General features: G+C 44.0%; 3 protein-coding genes across 3 annotated transcripts in view; 2 read left to right on the top strand and 1 right to left on the bottom strand.

Annotated features, from left to right (window-relative positions):
* LHX4 (LIM homeobox 4) overlaps positions 1-6,403 on the top strand; it is a 45,206-nt gene extending 38,803 nt beyond the window's left edge. The window contains exons 4-6 of the mRNA XM_075287917.1: positions 2,111-2,265; positions 3,676-3,844; positions 5,417-6,403. Of these exons, the coding sequence (XP_075144018.1) occupies positions 2,111-2,265; positions 3,676-3,844; positions 5,417-5,778 (686 nt within the window). The 3' untranslated portion in view covers positions 5,779-6,403. The remainder of the gene's footprint in view (positions 1-2,110; positions 2,266-3,675; positions 3,845-5,416) is intronic.
* Positions 1-19,680, top strand: part of QSOX1 (quiescin sulfhydryl oxidase 1) — a 146,977-nt gene that overhangs the window by 94,339 nt on the left and 32,958 nt on the right. The window lies entirely within an intron of this gene.
* Positions 13,874-19,680, bottom strand: part of ACBD6 (acyl-CoA binding domain containing 6) — a 49,012-nt gene continuing 43,205 nt past the window's right edge. Inside the window, exons 7-8 of the mRNA XM_075287925.1 lie at positions 17,113-17,143; positions 13,874-14,158 (exon numbers count right to left, since the gene is read on the bottom strand). Of these exons, the coding sequence (XP_075144026.1) occupies positions 13,968-14,158; positions 17,113-17,143 (222 nt within the window). The 3' untranslated portion in view covers positions 13,874-13,967. The remainder of the gene's footprint in view (positions 14,159-17,112; positions 17,144-19,680) is intronic.

The raw sequence follows: 19,680 nt of genomic DNA, 5'->3' as shown, positions 1-19,680 counted from the left end.
AACAACTGGAGAGCCGTACGTTCCCTACCCCTGATCTAAAGGCTTCTACATAAGGTAGGTGTTCCTTGAGGGATTAGACAAATACATTAATACGTATAAAAATTTAATGTGAATGTTACCATCTATTCCATTGTATGCCTTCTGTTGATGTTTCCTGGTTTTGATAATTGTTTGCATAGAGTCATTCTGAGTATGTGACAGACAAGTTATCCAATACCGCACTTCAAGCTGAGTATGTACCGATGTATCATTGTATATTCTAATTCACCACGAAGCCCGGACTTCTCTGGGCCATTCAACAGAGTGTAAATTTTTCTCCTACTTTTCGTAGTGAAGTGTTTGATTGAAATAAAATGTAGTAATTGGTTTCATGACATCATCAGTGACAGCATCAGAGCAGAGAACTAGCACTTTCTGGTAATAGATGAAGCTTCTTCCCAGATCTGCTATTTGTCATGGATTGTGGTGAATGATGATGGGAGTTATTGAATTATGATACATTCAATCGCTGAATTAGAAAAAAAAGAAGTTGGTCGTAAATATATCAGAAGTCTTTTTAAAGGGGAACACATTAAAGTGTAACGTATGAAAGACACATTTTTAGCATATGCAACTGGGGCGGACACACCAATGCACTTTGGGGCGGACACACCAATGGTACAAGTTGTGCACCTGCTCAGGGGCCCTATAACCTTAACAGTAACTTATGGGTAAATGCTTAAGCTAATGGAGTCTTGTCTAATGACTACTGGTGGATTGTTAGTGATATGTAAGATTTTGGAACACAAGGGTTCCACAATCATTCTTGCACAGGGGCCCTAAGCGCTCTGTAACTGCCCCGATGCACTTGGTTTAGCAAAATTGACACCTTAAAATGTTAGGCCGTAATATATTATAAGGGTAGAGGTACTTGGTAATATTTGTGAACAGTAGAGATGAGCAAACCAGTTTGTAACAAACCAGATTCGGGATGAATTTATTCAAAATTTATGTTCGGCTCTTGAGGCCTCTTCTGGAGTCTTCTCTACCATGAACCTGTAACGTCTGTGCTTGGGCAACAGTATATGCGTGGGGCGCGCTGACTTAATGACATTACAGTAAAGTGTCATGACGCTGGCATACCCCACATGATCACTGAAGCCCAATCACGCCTTAGAGGTGTCACTGGAGCATGACAAAAGAGGCCGCTAGAGCCCATGGGTGAAGACTGGGTGCCCAGGACAGATAAGGACACGGAGTATCAGCTTTTCATTATTTTGTCGGCACTTCCCCGGGGCCTCTGCTCATTATATCAGAATATAGTAACAGCATTTCCAGCTTGGGCAGGTTTCATAGTAATAGAACCCCGAACCCCGACTTTCAGAGATTGGTAGATGCATTGCTGCATAATGGTTCACAGCAGTGTATATACCAAATGTGTAGCTTTTGTAATGCATTGACCCTGTTGGTAAGGGGTTCCCTATTTTAATATAACTGTCTCTCCGTGCCATAAACATGACATCTTAATGATCAACAGCGGAGGTGTAACCTAAAGCTCCTGGGACCTAATACAAAGTATGTAATGGCCCCCCCACTTACCAGGTGCTATGTATAGTCCTGATGACTTGTTATATTGTAGAGGCCTGTGGGCCCCTGAGGCTCCGGGGTGCAGTAGCGGGTGCTCTCTCTGCACCTCCTATAGCTACACCCCTAGTCAACAGTAAATCTGAAAAGGGTAGTCCCAGCTTGGAGCGACCAGCACTGGAATTTTTTATGATTTTTTTTGTTGTTGTTATTTTACCGCATTCCCTAAATAAAATAAATGAGATTATTGCAGGAATATGACTTGACTAATATAATATTATACAGGATAGAGAGTGCCCCTGTAAGTGCCTAGAATACCCTACAGCAGATATAGGCTTCTTGCTCCCATCCCTGGCAGATTATAGTCTGCTGACAGGGTAACTGAGTAACCGTGGTAAATCTGAAATCCTCTGCAGTCCTACATTACATTACTATTGCTGTAATTCTATTAGGTAGTGGCTCTACATACAATTTCTATAATATGTATAACATTCCATGCTGTATTGTAATGTAATGAAATAATGATCTATTTCTCTGAACTATCCAGATGATTCAGAAGGTGGAGCGAAAAGGCCTCGTACTACGATAACGGCAAAACAACTGGAGACCTTAAAGAATGCTTACAAGAACTCGCCGAAACCAGCCCGACATGTCAGGGAGCAGCTGTCCTCTGAGACTGGGCTGGACATGCGTGTTGTGCAGGTACATCATATACATATATAATAATATATTATTACTGCTATAACAACTACATGTAATATCAACTGTACATTCCAAAATGGTGGTACCAAAACACATGCTAATAAGCCCAAGTCAAGGAGTACGGACAGGGGAATAGCATGAAGCTCCTGGGTCTCTATGAAAAATCTGACTATAATGTATATTGTTTAAAGTGCTGATCTCCTTATATTGAAAAGAGATTCTTTATGCAACCCCGGGCGTCATTGTACCCTCTGCACCCCCTCAAATTACATCTCTGGGTACAGAGAATTGGCTAGACTGGTGCAGACTTTCCACCATAAAACGGTGATGTGTCAGATACCCTCAGCCTGAAAAATAATGAGTGAGATGAGGAATAGGCAATGTTGACTTCTGCGTAAAACGCAACCAAGAGTATTAGGTTCAATTGATTTTCTGCCCATGTATTTTGTACCCATCTTTGTCTTAACATTAATAGAGAGACAAACGGTCTCAAAGAGTAGAAGAGCAACTATACAAATTCTGGTCGACCCTCTGGTTGAATAGGCCCAACACTATGATGTACAGTACTTGAAAGTTAGACTCCAGGCTGTAAGCTTGTCCAGTATCCTAAGATGGTCCACCTACCAGAAGAACCAGGAATACGTGACCCACTGGAAAAGATGGACTTGGTGCTGCATCTGGAGATGATGAACTCAACTGAGTTCTTCAGCATTGCTAGACCTGACACCAAGTCCACTTCTTCCCGTAGATCACTAACGCCAAAACAGGACCATCTGTAAATGAATGTTAGTCCATATGATCGTGACCATGCTGAATTTCATGGCCTGAGGGGTGAAACCCCTCAGGCCTTGAAATACCCCCATGACCACCAACAGAACTTGTCCCATCTCTACACACACTTAATCTTTCCTAGGATGGACTTTACCAGCAACCATAATGTGTCCCCATGTAGTGACATGAGCACCAAGCTATGAAGACTGGTAGACAATGACTTGGTCTCATGAGTATCAGTAAATGAATAGAAGTCAGAAATTGATCCAACTGGTTATTGACCCGTTCATTATTAGATCTCTGAGAAGATGGAGATAGACATCACAAAGTATCAAAAATTTTTAGTCAAATAGGTTTCACATGGTGTAGTCAACCATACTTTGGACTTGCGAAGAAGATGGTCTCTCCCACTGATCTACCTAAAAAATCTTAAAAAGATCTCAAAGTACAGAGTCTGATCATTGATTCACTTTAAGTACCTCATATTGGCAACATCCCTAATGAAGATTAGGTCAAGGCAACCAATGAGACTGCTTTATTGATCTGTATCAGTACGGGACAGGGTTAATCTGATGTTATAGAAGGTTGGATCATCACCTTCAGTTTCTTATGTGTTGTGTGTCGTGACCTTCTCATCAGGTTTGGTTCCAGAACAGAAGAGCAAAAGAGAAAAGGCTGAAAAAGGACGCTGGTCGGCAGCGATGGGGTCAGTTCTACAAAAGTGTGAGGAAATCGCGGGTAGGGAAGCCAGGGAAGGAGAGCTCTACGGAGGACTGTGGAGTCAGCGACAGTGAATTAAGCTACAGAGGTAAGGTGCAAGTCATTGCAGGTTACTAGAGCAAGATCTCTCATCATACCAAGTATCCCCCACTGAAATGATATCCAAGATCCCAAAGACTGTGATCATACTCCTTGCATGTATTACCAAGGGTGCATGAGAACCTACTGCAGGTCCTGAAGAACTCCATTGTAACCTCTGGACCATACCACTACGGTAAATCCTGAGGATGCGTCATCAATACTTAATTCCCTGAAACGTTTTTAATAGTATACATGGTACCCTATAAGCACAAAGATGGTGCCTGCAGGGCAAAGGAGGTGAATTAAAATCTCAAAGGTTCTTTATCACATTGCATTACCGTATATATATACATTAAAATATAATATACCATCTTTGTTAATGCCGTCCCCTATTGTTGTCGGAGAAATGCAAAGCATTATTTGGATTGCATTAAAGAAGTTGTACACTATTAACATGGCAGGTTCCTTTTAGAACAGTGCCACACCAGTCTACAGGTTGCGTGTGGTATTGCAGCTCACCCTTATTCAACCCATGGACAGATGTGGCGCTGTTTCTGGAAGGAAGTAGTCATATTTGTCTCCGTACGACCCCTTTAAAAGTGCAGTTTAACATATTCATGTCCAGTTTCAATGTCAAACGACAGCGCCCATAGAACCCTATATAGCTCAATAGCTATAAAAACTTCTGCTTGTGCTCCATTACCTTCATGAGTCGGCTAGCTGGCTCCGAATCAAGTAACATCTGGAATGCTGAAGACGGAGCATTTTTAAAAAGTGCAAAGCGATTCACGAAAGCCTTAAAGTTGCAGTGAATTATGGGAGCCCGTGCTGTGTTGTTATGAAATATGGCGCATTGTAATGAACTTTGTATTTGTCGGCCACTTTCCAGAGCTGCAGGAAAGTTGTAGCCACGGCGGAGCTGACAGCAATCGCTAGTTACAAACCCCTCTCCATCTCCAGTAAATACCTGAGTAGTATTCCCTGCAGTCCATTTGTCAAACACGGCCGTGAACCAGGCAATTGATCAAATAAATAAGGACGCAGAAGGACGATCCATCATCGCTCTAGTTCAGCCATCAGCTGGTTTATGATGATTTTTGTGCGTGCGGAATATTAAACAGCTTATAATTCAACCCCGCCGCCTATTATTTTATATCGGACTAATTTCTTCATTATATCTATGCTTTAGTATACTATAAAGAAGAGCTTTATACTGTGACTTGTCATGTTTAATGACATACTAAGACTGTCCTGGAAGCTAGCCCCTGGCCAACATTCAACTACCTAGAAACACAACTCCATTCTTTGTATAGCATATGCAAGCTCAGAACTCACAGAAGCCATTTTATAGTCATACTGTACCCTATACCAGTCATGTCTGAATTTTATTATTACGTTACAGATCTATACGGAGTCACGTAGGTGCAAAAAATCTCCATCGAAAAAATGTTTTGCGTTCTGGATCTGGGACCATGAGATAATTCTTGTTCGCTGTTTTTAGGTCCAGTGTTCACATGCTGCTTTTGATTTTTTAGTATTGCGGATCTTTACATTTTGGTTTTTCCTTTCCTACCCACAGATGAACAGATTTTGTCAGAGCTGGGATCCACGACTGGTATTTACAGTACAGGAGGGGACCTTGTCAGTGTGCCTCTAGTCAATGGAGGCTTTACAATAGATGCCACAGGACAGTCCTACCAGGAACTTCATGATGGTAGCCCCTACGATATACCACAATCCCCCTCTTCTATTTCATCCCTTCCATCTCATGGGTTACCATACAACATGGACAATACAGGAGGTCTTCTCAACCATCCTCCTTTACGAGCACTACCAGCTGCTCCAACCTCTGACATCTCTACAGAAAGCAGTATGGGCTATCCAGACTTCCCAACCAGTCCAGGTTCCTGGTTGGATGAGATGGACCATCCTCCATTTTAAAGATAAGGGATTGAGATCAAACCTTCTAGAGGATCATCGAGTTTGCCAAACTCTGCAGATACCACACTCAGCCTTTGGAAATCTCTAATTAAATAACATGCTCCTCCATTCTGGACAGTCCTGTGAAACTGACAACTGACGCCCATACCCAGACAAATTGGAGATGGTGACGTAGGGTGGAGGAGCTCCCATAGACAATGCTCGGTAAAACAATGTATTGATATAAAAAAGGAATGTTTGCACTTTTGTGGGTCCTGAATCTCCCTACTAATCCTGGGTGATAAAGAGACATGTCTTCCCACGTTTCTCAATCCTCAAGAGTTCATGCTCATGAGTATTTGTGTCATCTTGCCACTTGACAACATCAGATGGATCCGACCAACAGAACCACCAGCCTTTGTATAAGGCACAGACCATCAGTATGACATGCAACCGACAATCTATACCCATTATAATGCAGCATTTGTTGTGGGACAGAATCATATGTTTCTGAATAAATGAAATAGTGAGATGAACGTATTTGAGTTTATTATCTCATTCTCTACCAAGGGAATCTACATTGAGTCCTGGATGTCATGAATAATGCCTATAGTAGGTGGTAACTGGAAGGGCAATCGGGGTACTTACTAAGGCTATAGTACGTCATGTATGGTATAAAGTGGTGGCCATTTGGTGTTAAAGGGATGTGTCCGCAATGGTGGATTATACTATGGGTGGTTTGGGGCCAAGGCTTGTGGTTGCTCAAACCTTCACCATCTAGAAAGCCCAAATGACACTGAAGTGGTCCGCAGTGTGGTGGCGCCATCCGTCATACAGCTAATGCGGAATAATAGTAGGAGTCAAGATTCACTCAGTTGTATGGCTAGTAGGCAACAGGTGGCTTTTCCGATCTAGAAGTAATACCTGCCCTTCCTAAAACTGTATATTAGAGTTTGACCTCTATAACCCCTTTCAGCAGGTGCCTGGCCCTCTTAGGCTCACATCAGCGTTCGGGTTTCCTATATGGAACCCTCCAAAGGAAAACCTATATGCATAGAAAAGTGGTTACCTGGGAAAACACACAAAGCCCATAGACTATAATGGGGTCCGTGTGGTTTCCATTTGGTTCCTGCATGAAACATGCAGAGAGAAAAGTGCTGAAACCGAGCAGAAACAATGTGGACCTCATTACAGACTATGGGGTCTATGTGGTTTCTTAGGTATTTGCTTTTTTACTGTGTATAGGTTTTCCTTTGGGGGGGTTTCTCCCTGAACAGAAACCCAAACACTGATGTGAACTGGGCCTTAGGAGGAAGTTTGCAGTATAGTAAGGCTGGACTCAATCTTCCTGTCTTTTAGAAGTTCACCTCTCTGTGTAGCAAGCTTAGTTCTGGTAAGGAATCTATGTAGTGGACTTGATTCTGGTGTTGTATCTCTGTTGTAAGCTTGGTTCTTCTCACAATGTTAGACCAGTTTAAATTTTTATATTGGTAGGGGGCTTCACATCCCTGGGCCCATGCTAGCCTTAAAGAGATTGTCCAGAGCTAAAAATCTAATTACCTGCCCGAGTAGTTTATTCATTTTCAATTGTTGGGAGTCTAACACTTTATACTGTGCACCAGTCAGATCTCCCCACAGTGTACGGAGCAGACATCTCTGCACCCCGTGTAGTGGCCGGGCCGCACTATTACAGGAAGCTCCTGGGAGATGAGCTGCAGTAATGCAACCGAGCCACTACACAGTGTATGGAGCCTTCTGCTTCCAGCATTGTAGACTATGCAGAGAACAAGTGATTGGGAGCCCCAAAATCGTCTGTAATCTGGAAGGATGCCTCGCAGAAAGTCTTCAGGTCCACTGTGGAAATGAAGACTTCTATCTGCTGTCCATGTAATGTGTGTACACGCTGGGATCCCTGGAGAGGTGTTTGTGGCCACTCTGGCTAGCTAATTAAAGTCTTAAGTAAAAGCATCCTGAAAAAATATTTTTTGATGGTTCCTTATGTTATATTGTTTTGCCGCCTATATTGCTATGAAAATGGCGCCATGGTTTGCATATGTTCTACCCAGTGGCGTAACTATAGCCTTGTGGGCCCCGGTGCAATCTTTTGTCCGGGGCCCCCTACCTCATCTCTACAGTGAATTCTTGATGGTGATGGTTACTGGTACTAAGGAGTGTAATCCCCCTTAGTGTGGTTAGGGGTAATCTCTGAGTCTCCTTGGCTTATGGGCCAGATGGAATCTGCAATCTCACTACTGATGCCAGTGCTTATGGACCCTCTAAGGCTCCTGGGCCCCGATGCGACTGCACCCTCTAAAGTTATGCCCGTGGTTTGATCATCCCTGACGTTACCCTCACATTGGCTCTTCAGGACATCCCTAATGTGAACTTTTTCGTCTGAGTCCCAATATAGAGCTTGTTTTACACTAATTAAATATGGTAAGTGCTCCTTGTGGCGAGCGCTCCAGGGCGGTATAGTAACATTCTGCCACATAGTGTCCGAATCAATACAAGATAATTACTACTAAGTACAAATGTCACGAGAGAGCAATGTAAGGCAAATGGGCCCAGAAAGAAAATGGCAGCAGTGGGACGCAGAGACAATGAGCAGATTTCCCATATCAGCGCATGGCTACTGATTTTTTTTATATTCTGTATGAATCTGCCATCTTGTTATACTCTGCTGTAATATGTATGTCTGCAGGTATCCTCTCCAAGACGTATTGCTTAGGATACCGCCATACATGCAACACCTGGCAAAGCCTATGCAACTGTACATGGAGGCTGCCTTGCATCATAAAGCCTAAGGGAATACTGTGTGCATGAAGTCCTAAGGAAAGAGACGTTTTACTTATGGATTAAGTTACAAGGTCATGCAGAAAAACTGCTGAGCACAAAATAATGTTTTGATCTGTAGCAATATGGGTTACCGTATATCAGATCCTTAAAGGGGATTTCTGAAGTTGATCTTTTGTCCATGTAGATGTCATATGGAGGAGGGGTGGGCCATTTGGGGCTTTCTCACTTTGGTAGAGCCTTCAGTCCTGGGAGCTCTGGCTGCTCAAGTAGGATGGATGACGTCATGGCAGTGGGAGATGGTAGAGGTCTAAATGACAAGAGCAGTGCCCCCAGGACTGAAGGCCCGCCCACAGGGCTGAAGGCCCACCTCCAGTGCACCAACTGCCTCCTGCGCATAAGACTACAGAAATCTACAGAAGTGACATACATAGCAGAGGTATTGTGCCCTGAAATATGCTGGTGGCAGGTGAATATACTTGGGGGGGGGGGGGGGGATGGACTCCCTTTAAGATGTGATTTATATACTCTGTGTATTGCTATGTTAACAACATTGATTTGTGTAAGACTCCTTACGTCTGATGTTCATGCCCCAGGGTATACAGGACCAGCTCGTACACAGAGGTAGAAAGTAACTGTCCATTGGTCTGAAGATGGCAACAGGCCAACATGGAAGGTAATCTTCTGTAGGGAATGTAACTTTCTTCTATAGATCACTTGTATGAGTATGACTACATTGCAATAGTTTAATAGAAGCCCTGGGTCAGTCCTTATGTTCACCACAGGTCTCCATCACTGTGCCAACGTCATAATATTCAGAGATAGTGCCCTGTGGTCTCTACCAATGAAGCAAAGCAGAGATAATCCATCTTTCTATTGATATAAAGTCAGACTCGAGTGCACCAACTGTTTGTAGGCAAATCAGTCCCCGCCCCCAGTGCACTCGCTGACTGATTTGCATAGCCATAAAAAGATGACTGTCTCTGCACTGCATCAGTATATAAAATGTATAATTCTGCTCCTATGAAAGGTTACTATATGGCGCAATTACTGGTTTAGGAGGCACTTTGGATACATTTTCTGGCATTAATAAAAATCACAATTTTTGGGAATTGCACATTTGTGCTTAAAATTGTGAATTTCTACTGTTTTTCCCGTTTACAACATTTTTACTTAAAGGGATTCTATCATTAAAATCACATTTTTTTTGTCGATCACACGTAGGAATAGCCTTAAGAAAGGCTATTCTTCTCCTACCTTTAGATGTCTACTCTGTGTCGCCATTCAGTAGAAATCCCGGTTTTCATCTGTATGCAAATTAGTTCTCTTGCAGCACTGGGGGCGGTCCCCAGGGCTCAAACAGCACTGGGGACGTCCTCAATGCTGTGAGAGAACTCTCCAGCGCCGCCTCCATCTTCTTCATAAATGGCCTCTCTGTGCGTCTTCTTCCAGAGCTGGGTTCAAACTTCTAGGCCTCGGGTAGAGCCAACTGCGCATGCTCACAGGCCACAAGAAAATGGCCGCTTACTTACTGGGATTTCTACCGAACAGCAGAATCGAACTGAAGAATGAGCATCTCGCTTCTTTTTTCGGGAGCCGGCTTGTGCCTGGAAAAAGCTCCTGAGCGGCTCCCATTGATTTCAATGGGAGCTGTCTTTTTGGTCAGGATTTTGAGGCAAATATGGCCTCAAAATCCTGACCATATAACTCTGTGTGAACTTACCCTCATAGTCATCCTTAGATGGCGACCTGGAGGATGTTGTCGAAGCCTGAGTCTGCCATGAGAACTTGTAGACTCCCACAATCAAGTAGCTGAAGACAATGGTGGACATGAGGAGTCTGTCTCCCTTCTCTATCCACTTACTAGATGCCATGAATGCCATGATCAGTATTGATAATGGTGTCTAAGGCCCGGTTCACATTTGCGTTTGGGTTTCCGTTTGGGGAATCCAGTTGGGGACCTCCCAAACAGAAACCTGTTTGCATAAAAAAGCAGTTACCTAAGGAAACCTGTGGACCCCATAGACTATAATGGGATCCGTGTGGTTTCTGCACGAAAAACGCAGAGAGAAAAGTGCTGCTTGCATTTCCTCGAACGGAATCCGTAAACGCAGATGTGAACCAGGCCTAATGCCTCGTTCAAATCTGCGTTTGTATTCTGTTCGGGGGAGTCCGCATGGGAACCCCCTTGAACTGAATACCAAACGCACTGGCAAGTGGTGTGCAGTGAAAGCACACAGACCCGATAGACTATAATGGGGTCCGTGTGCTGGCTCACCAGGGAGCTCAGATGGGGGGTTTTTCGCCCAAAAATTGGAGTGTTTTGAAAGGGGTAATGCCTGTGGACTCTGATCACGGGCCTTATCGTCAGGGCTCCCTCGTATAAAACGACAGAGGCCCATTGGTGACGGCGTTCCCTATGTTTCTGAGCAGGTGCCACATTTACAGTGCCGACATCTGCTGTACTATTAAGGGAGGGTTCACACCAGCGCCTGGTCTCCGCTTGTCCGGTTAAAAAAAAAACGGTTTTGCCATGGAGAGACACAAGACGCTCACAGGCAGACACTTTGCAAACCCATTTCAAGTGAATGGGCTTGAAAACTGACTGCCAGGTTTCTGTCTCATGTCCAGTTTCTCGGGCAGAAGACGGAAACCTGCAAAGCGGAGACCGGGCGTTGGTGTGAATCCACCCTAAGGTGGATGTCAGCAAGGGGTTAAATGGAGTCCGTCACCAGAACCCAGCATATCAAATCCAGTAGATAGATAGTATGGTTCAGGTGACCCTAACCTGTGTTTTCCCCTTGTGTTCAGTGTATCCGCACGGTTTACGTCAGTATAACAACAAGGCCATTGGCCCATCGGCGGCCCAGGCAGTATTAGCACAGGAGCGTCAGGGACTCGGAGTATTAGTTTTATGTTTTTAACCATTATGGAACCATTTGATAAAACCCATCACCGGCCAGAACCCCCCTTGAAGAACATGACTCGGCCACATGAAGACCAGCGAGAGGGTCTCGATTTAATGTTTGGAACTTTGTACGCCACAAGACAGATCTGGGCTCCCCCTCCCGTCCCCGTCACTGCAGATGCCGGTCTCAGCCTCTCTTTGGGTTTTATTTATATCATCTTTTTTTAATCATTTTAACATTTAATGCTCCTCAATTAAAGTGTTTTTAGAGTGGATCCAGCTTAAATTGTGCATTAAGCACTTTGGTTAACGGTAGTTAAGGGCAAGGAGAGGGATTAGAGTTGAGCATGTGTGCGTGTCAGAGTATATATATGTGCAGAGCGCTCTGCTGTAAAGCAGATTATGCTGCGGCATTTGGAATGGTTAGGGCAGCTCACAACCCGCATGCATATGGCTCGAGAGAGGAATTAACCCATTCCTGGAAGGATACAGTAACGCACGGTCCGCTCACACGTACAATACAAACCTTCTATGAGAACAGGATTAGGATACAGATAGGATGGACCAGCCTAATGTCACTTTGGAGCACAACACCAAGGTGAAGGACACTGGTGCTAAGATTTCTTGGCAGGGAACCTGCAGCCCAAGCAATTTCACCAAACAGGTTAATGCTTCATTATAGACACAATTTAGGGACTTCATATCTCTGAGACCTAAAGTTTGATCGGACTTTTTTTTTTTCCACATCCAACCCCTTTAATCCATCTTCACTTTAGCAAACATTTTCAAAAATAAACATACATCCATTTTTTTCCCTAATTTTACTGAAACGGCCTCTGATATATAGGATATAGATAGAAGGTTAAAGGATATATCCCATTATAAAAATGTTTTACTTGTCCAATGGATAGGTTCTCAGTTTTTGGTCTGAACTTAGGGATCCTCACCAATCAGGGGGCTTGTGTCCTCCTACCTGAAGGGACCATCAGTCGTACAAGTGCAATGTCACTCAAGCTCTATGGGACTGGTGGAGATGGCCAAGTACTGTACGTGAGCTTCAGAAGTCCCATAGCCTTATAATTGAACAGCAGTGCTCATACTAGGTGCACCTTTCAAATGGGGTGGGGGGTAAACACAAGACCCTGTTCTCAAGATCAGACCGCCAATGTTCAGGCACCTATCAGACAAGTTTTTGTTAAGGAAAAGCACCCTTAAATTAAGGAGCACCGAGGGCCGCCAGTAAGAAGCTTCCAGAACCAGTTCAATAAGGCTGCACACTACAATCTGTGCAAAGGTCTTCTTCAGCCGGATGCGAATCCATTGTCCTCAGCATCACTAGGACTGTTCACAGCAATTGGGATAGGCTAAGAGAAGCTAACAGACATGGATCCCGGGGTAATTCTCTGCCCCTATGTGCAAGGCTTCCAGCTGGATGTTAGTCCTAATATGCAGACCCTCTATCTTTGGTTTTTGTGCAGAGCGCTCGTATTCACTTATCATAGTATCTGAGACAACAGAAAGTCTAAAGCAGCTTTGTCTCATGATGGAGATACTTTGAGACTGAGGCTCCTCATTGTGGAAACACAGCTTTTTTGTTGCGTTTTTTTTTTTGAGCCAAAGCCAAGAATGGCTACAAAAGGAATGGGAAATATATAGGAAGTTCTTATATGTCTACTCAATCCATTCCTGGCCTTGGCTCAAAGTAATGCAACAAAATCTGCAAGAAGAAAAGCTGTGTTACGCAACGTGGGGCTTTAGCAAAAGGGAACCACAATAAGGGTGCATTCACACTGAGTAAACGCTAGCTTATTTTGTAGAGTAAAATTACACTTGTAAATTTTGCTATCCCATTGACTTCAACGACATTTTACAGGCGTATTTTTTACAGGCATATTTTTTACAGGCGTATTTTTACACTTGTAAAAAATATCATTGAAGTCAATGGGATAGCAAAATTTACAAGTGTAATTTTACTCTACAAAATAAGCTAGCGTTTACTCAGTGTGAATGCACCCTAAGAGACAACAAGCAATCAATATCATAGTTCCAGATAATCCCTTTAAGGCTAAGGCCCCATGTTGCGGAAATGCAGCTTTTTTGTTGCAGATTTTGTTCTGGTTTTTCAAGCCAAAGCCAGAAGTTGATTGAGCAGAAGGGAGAAGTATCAGAACTTCCTATATAATTCCCATTCCTATTGTAGCCATTCTTGGTTTTGACTCAAAAAACCGCAAAAAATTCTGCAACAAAAAAAGCTGCATTTCCGTAACGTGGAGCCTTAGCCTAATAGGGTTGTCCAACTCTATATAAAATTAGGCTGCAGTTGTCACCTGACCACAACCAGAACAGAATTAGAAGACAACGTGGAGAAATAGTCATCCAAAAGAAGATATTTTACAAAGTTTATTGGTGTGGGCATGCATCATAGATTTGGGGAGGGGGGTGTTAAACAACAGTTTAAGTCAGAAAAACACATGTGAAGGCCAGAAAGGGAAAAACTTGCATTGAGCTTTTATTCTGTGGTCTGTAATAGGCTTGGAGATTTGACATGTTCCCCGAATGTGGCGTGTTGCTTTAACATTTCTGAAATTTCTTTGTTATCTGTGGCTTCATGTGGCTTGAAACCATCGTGGTCCACGACAGAGGGGTCAGCACCGTGGTCCAAGAGCATGTCCACTATGTCCAGAAACTCACAAGCAGAAGCTACAAAGGAACAAAACATATGAAAGGGTTAAGAGGAAAGAAAAAAAATCATATAGTGTATAGTAGCCATATACAAAGTAAAGTACCGTGTAAAGGATCAGGAAAATTTCGGAATAAGATACTCATAGTAAAATCCATGTTCTTCCCCCACCACTATCTCACACATGTCACTTGTGGCTGGCCAGTGGTCTTGTGCTTGAGCTGGACACAGCTGACTCCATGTTGCGGCCTCTATACCATAGCACTCCGTGGTTTTCTGTCCGCTGTGGGGAGACATACAGCACCACCCCCGATGCACACGATATCGGACAAGATATTATAAAACACAATGGATTCAGAAATGGCATCTCTGTACCAAATTGCTGGACGTATGAAAACCCAGCTTTTCTGGGGATTCTGCAGCTGCACTATTGATAATAGTAGGGCAGAGCTCCCAAATTAAAGGGGTTGTCTAGGATTTAGGAATCCTTGTCCCATCCTTAAGCTAGATCATATATATTATCGCTGGAGAGCTGACAGCCCGTCCCCACACCAGTCACTGTACGCGGCCTCTTCCGACATCCATACTGTACACAACCTGGGGCCAGAAACCTAGCTCTGATCTCTGTATGGTGACCGGGCAATGCTCCTATTAAATTTAATGAGATCTTAGCTGCAGTACCAATGTCCGGTCACTATACTGGGCATGGCGCCAACTGGTTCTGGCTCTATGTTGTGTATAGTATGAGTGTCGGCAGCGGCCCCGTACAGCTGATCAGTGTAGGGGTTGGCTGTAGGACCCCACCAATCTTATATTTATAGCCTATCCTAGGGATAAAATCCTAAATCCTTTTAACTATAAAAGATAAGAATCCAATGTAAAGTCACAGACAACATCCAATACTTGGACAGTTCCCTCGATCTTTCTTTGTGGCCGGTCCTCTGACTACTGCGGTTTATTAGGATGTATTGGGGTAATACCGTAATCTCTACTCGCGTTCTGTTGCCCGCTGGTCTAGAGCTACCTATGAACTATGACATACTGAATAATTTCAGCTCTTCAATGACCGGCGGTCCCACTTATCAGTAGTATTGGAGATCCTGTATTCACCTGGCTCAACTGAAGGTTGGCGCGTTGTTAATGCAAGTAACATTGTGACTTGGGAATGTTGCAACTAAACTCTTGTGGCAAAAAATTGAGTCGCTGTCCCCTAGGTCGCAAGGCGACTCCATAATAGTGAAAGAGGTGCAGGGCGACATGGCGGTCTTTGGTTGCATGGTTGTGGCCCTGGCCGGATTGTCATTTTAGATACGGCTTTCGATCTGGATTTTACAGGAATTCATTTGTTGCATTTTATTGGTAGAACAATAATGCCGTTGCACACTTTGTACCATCTTCCCTGTGTGAATAAGGCCTTATTAGCATATAATACAAGGGGTTACCGCCAGTGCGAGCAATATAATGACCGAGCGGGGACACAACGCGGACGGTCTCTATGATATTTGGAGGGGTTGATCCTTCATCTTTAGACCTACATATAGCCATATAACATAATATACCCTACATGCTATATTGAAAAGGCATCTGAAATAGTGCAGATATTTTTGGGGAAGTAATTGCGATTCCACTAAGTGATGCGACCACTTTACCATCCTGATCGCAATTCTTTTCATAGTGATGACAGGAGAGATGTATATTACCTCCTCCCCCAGCACCAGATGGGGACTGGTCTGATCCCAACCTCTCCCACCGCCCGAAGAAGACTGATTTCCACTGGGAGATGCTGCAAATAGTATTTTATACCCCTATTTCGGGGCATCTTCAGAATGGAGGCAGCAACCAAGAGGGAGGGACCGCTGCATGCTGACCTTGGACAGGCACAAGCGAGAAAGATGGATTTACAAGCGTTTTATGGGGTGCCTGACCTTTGTTATTACCTCTGGCTGTCAGGTTGCAGATAACTCATGTAAAAGGATCTGCCCCGCACATAAAGAGTTTAGGGACGGACAGATGTTACTGTGAATGTCCACTGCAGTCCCCTACAACCAGTCAGCGAGAGCCGGATCTCTCCATGTGATAAGTGGGAGAGTTAGTGAACTACTTTATATTATCGGATCTGGTTAGGAGCGGTGAAAATTTTTATGATAAAGGTGCAACTAAAAACGACACCGGTACTGAAAAAATAACAAATGCAGAAACATCCCAATAACCCCATAGATAGAACATGGCAAACAATAATCCAGTCCTAAGACTAACTATGTAGCTGTCAAAGCAAAAACCGCTGTGGATTTGCAAAATGTGTCAACACACCCCAAGCCCATGCCTTAAAACTGCATAACCCAAAATATACATACAGATCTCGGCTGAGGCCTAGCGTACCGGTGACATTCATAGTATTATAGGCTACTGAGTTACTGCAAATAAAATGCTTGCAGTTCTTCAGCAAAAACACCCCGTGTAAACCCAGTCTGAAACTTCCTTACAAAAGGTAAGCCTGAGCACAACCAAGTGACTACAACCTTAAAGGGGTTGTCCATAAACTAGTGAAGTCAGAGAAGGTGCTACATTAAAAGAAACTTCATACTCGCCTCTCCCTGTGCTCCGTTCCTCCCCCTTTGGGGTGTGGGCTGTTTCTTTGCGGGCAAAAGTCCTCTGGCACAAGTGGCCACTGACTCATTGGTGGCAGAAAGGGTCACATATGCCCCCGGGTCCATTCCAGCCACCGCTGAGGCCACTAATCGGTCCTGTGTGGCACAAAGGCATGGCGCGGACCAGAACAGAGAGCGACAACAGGCGCCAGGGCACAAGGGACAGGTATGAATTTTCTTTTTATGTTACACCTTCTCCGGCCTCCTCTCTGATTTGCTTCTGTCATGGACAATCCCTTTAATGTCTCTCCAATGATCCCAGTAACACAAACATACAATGAAATGCTGAGAAAAATATCAGGTAAAGAAAAGAAAATCCCACTTACCATAATGCAGCGGTGTCTGCCCTTCATGGTCCTGAAAGAGGAAATAAAAATGGATCAATTGTTTCTAGAAACCTACATATAGTTGTGTAAATGGATTGGCAGGTCTCCTAAAGATCCCTATAAGTGTCCCCTAGCTCCAGCGGGTATTGATAAACCGTCACAGCGTAGGCCGGGGAAGCATTAATGTATTCTATGGCCTCATTCTGATGTATAGGAAGACCAAAGTCATGGCACAGAACAGTACACAATCCTCGAGTAGCCCCTATAGAGACAGGACGTATAGCAGACAAGCAAAACTACGTCAGAAATATACTACACTTCATCTAGAAAGGGCGTTCTGGATTTAGGACATCTCCGTATAATGAAGAGTTAATCCACTGCATAATACAATAGAATCTCTGCTTGCTGTCAGTATAGGAACCTTTACCTGCTGCGGAGTAATGTTTGTCCTTCACCTGATGGACACACGGGATACATATATGTCCATCACATGACCAGGCCAGAGTTTTATCTGCAGGATGTTGTACAACAACAGCAAGCAGAAAAATTGAAAAAGGCAAAAAAAAAACAACAAAAAAGTACGGACCTAGCATTTTTTGCAAAAACTGCGTCACATTTTTTTCCGCCTCCAATTGGTTTTTCAAGGCGGAATCCGCCTGAAGATAGGTCGTGTCGCTTTTTTTTTGTCCCGCTAGCTGAAAAAAATCCACTAGAGGAAAAAAAAACCTGCTACCGACTCCCATTGAAATGAATGGGGGGCATATTTTTAAGTGCAGTTTGAGGCGGATTCCACGTCAAAATCTGCTTGCAAAAAAACCCCATGTGAACGTCCCCAGACATAGTAACTCTTTACCAGGGGCCAGGACGTGTTCCCTATATCTCTACTAGCGGCATTTATAGAGGACGCGCGCCATTCTCTTTAGTCAAGGTTGAACGCAGACGTGCCAGAATATTAGGCCCTTCGCACATGACCGTATTCAGTCCCGCAAACGGGTCATATTCCCCGGACTGACCACAGCCGTGTGCATAATGGTGAATGGCCCTGTCACTACTGTACTAGACTGACAGCTTTATGTCACATCACATGATCGCATAAGTGATGATCGATATGCAGTTATCAATCATCAGCATTTGGTTACTGTGCGGTAATTTCTATTCTCTATTACTGTTTATTGCGCTTACGCAAAATTCTGAATCAAACAATCTGCCGGGTCCTGCTAACAATCCAGTAGGTGATGTACGCTAATAGGGATGCGACAAGTGACAATGCTGAGGTCCTGCAGACCACCCAGTAGTGCAGTGGTTAAATTAAACTGACAGTGCCCTTAATAGGGCGTCCCCGGAGGATGAATGCAGAGGTTAATGAATACAAAGCAACACAAAGCTGCCAAAGAGTCTCAGCGCTCCACCTGACCCAGGCCGAGAGGCCCTGAGAATAGGGGACAGATGATGTGGGTGGGAGGATGGGACGGGAGACTCGTGCCAGCCCTTAAACAACCAAGCATCTGAGGCCTGCCACGCGCCCCTGATTGGATTAACATCTTAGCTCCCAGCAGATGAGGAGTTTGTCTGATGGGATCACGAGAGGTAACAAAGGTCTTCTCCTGGCATTTACTTGTCTATATGGCTTGGGGAAAATAAAAAAAAAAAAGGTTCAAGAAAAAAACTCGCCAAACCTAACACATACCACCAAATATGTCTACCCAGCACTCTGCAGACAATCCGTTCACATCCATTACTGGTAACCAGTGAAATAACAGATTGGAAATGAAGCCATTGTCATCTGTATGGACAAAGTAAAATCTGACAGAGGTCAAGTGATTGTTTATCACAAGTACAAGAGGCCAGACATGTCATATACATGACCAAAGTGTAAGATATATAAGCTTTATACTAACCGCTCCATAATATATAAATAAAATGTATTATTATTACTGTAGGACGTCGCTGCCTCTGCCATCACACTAGCATGCACAGCCTCTGGGCCCAGCACAAATAGTGCAGAATGAATCCAAAATCTCCGAACTCTAAGGGCTAGTTCACATGGGGCCCAATGGAGCGGATTTTGACAGCGGATTTCGCCTCAAAATCCGCCTCCATAGAATGGAGCCCTATGTGAAACGCTAGCTTCGATTTTCCACTAGCGGCTTTTTGCCACTAGTGGAAAAAAGAAGTGGGCTGCCCTTTCTCCAGGTGGCAGCAACCTCCGGCCTATTCATTTGAGCAGACTCCGGGGGAGGAAGCCACAACTGTCGGGAGTCGCGACAGTCGGGTTTTGACCTGAGAGTGACGCGGCTGCCGTGTCACTCTCGGTGTCGAAACCCGGCCCACCGCCCCCTGTGTGAACTAGCCCTAACAGATCCTTGGCTTCTCCTTATAACAATTGCACTGTCTGAATCTCCAATGTTCATAATTGTATAGGATAGGTGAATATAAGAAAGTTTGTAATATATCTTACAAAGTAAATCCGTATCTCTCGCCATTTATCAAGTTGAGTTACCTGTTTACATAGAAGTCTATGGAGAATAGAGAGAATAGTGGAAAAGAGGGGGCTGCTGGAAAACAAAA

The sequence above is a fragment of the Leptodactylus fuscus genome, chromosome 9, assembly GCF_031893055.1.
Source record: "Leptodactylus fuscus isolate aLepFus1 chromosome 9, aLepFus1.hap2, whole genome shotgun sequence".
NCBI classification, from domain to species: Eukaryota; Metazoa; Chordata; class Amphibia; order Anura; family Leptodactylidae; genus Leptodactylus; species Leptodactylus fuscus.
The sequence above is the reverse complement of the archived record's forward strand: the minus strand, read 5'-3'. Positions and strand labels throughout refer to the sequence as shown.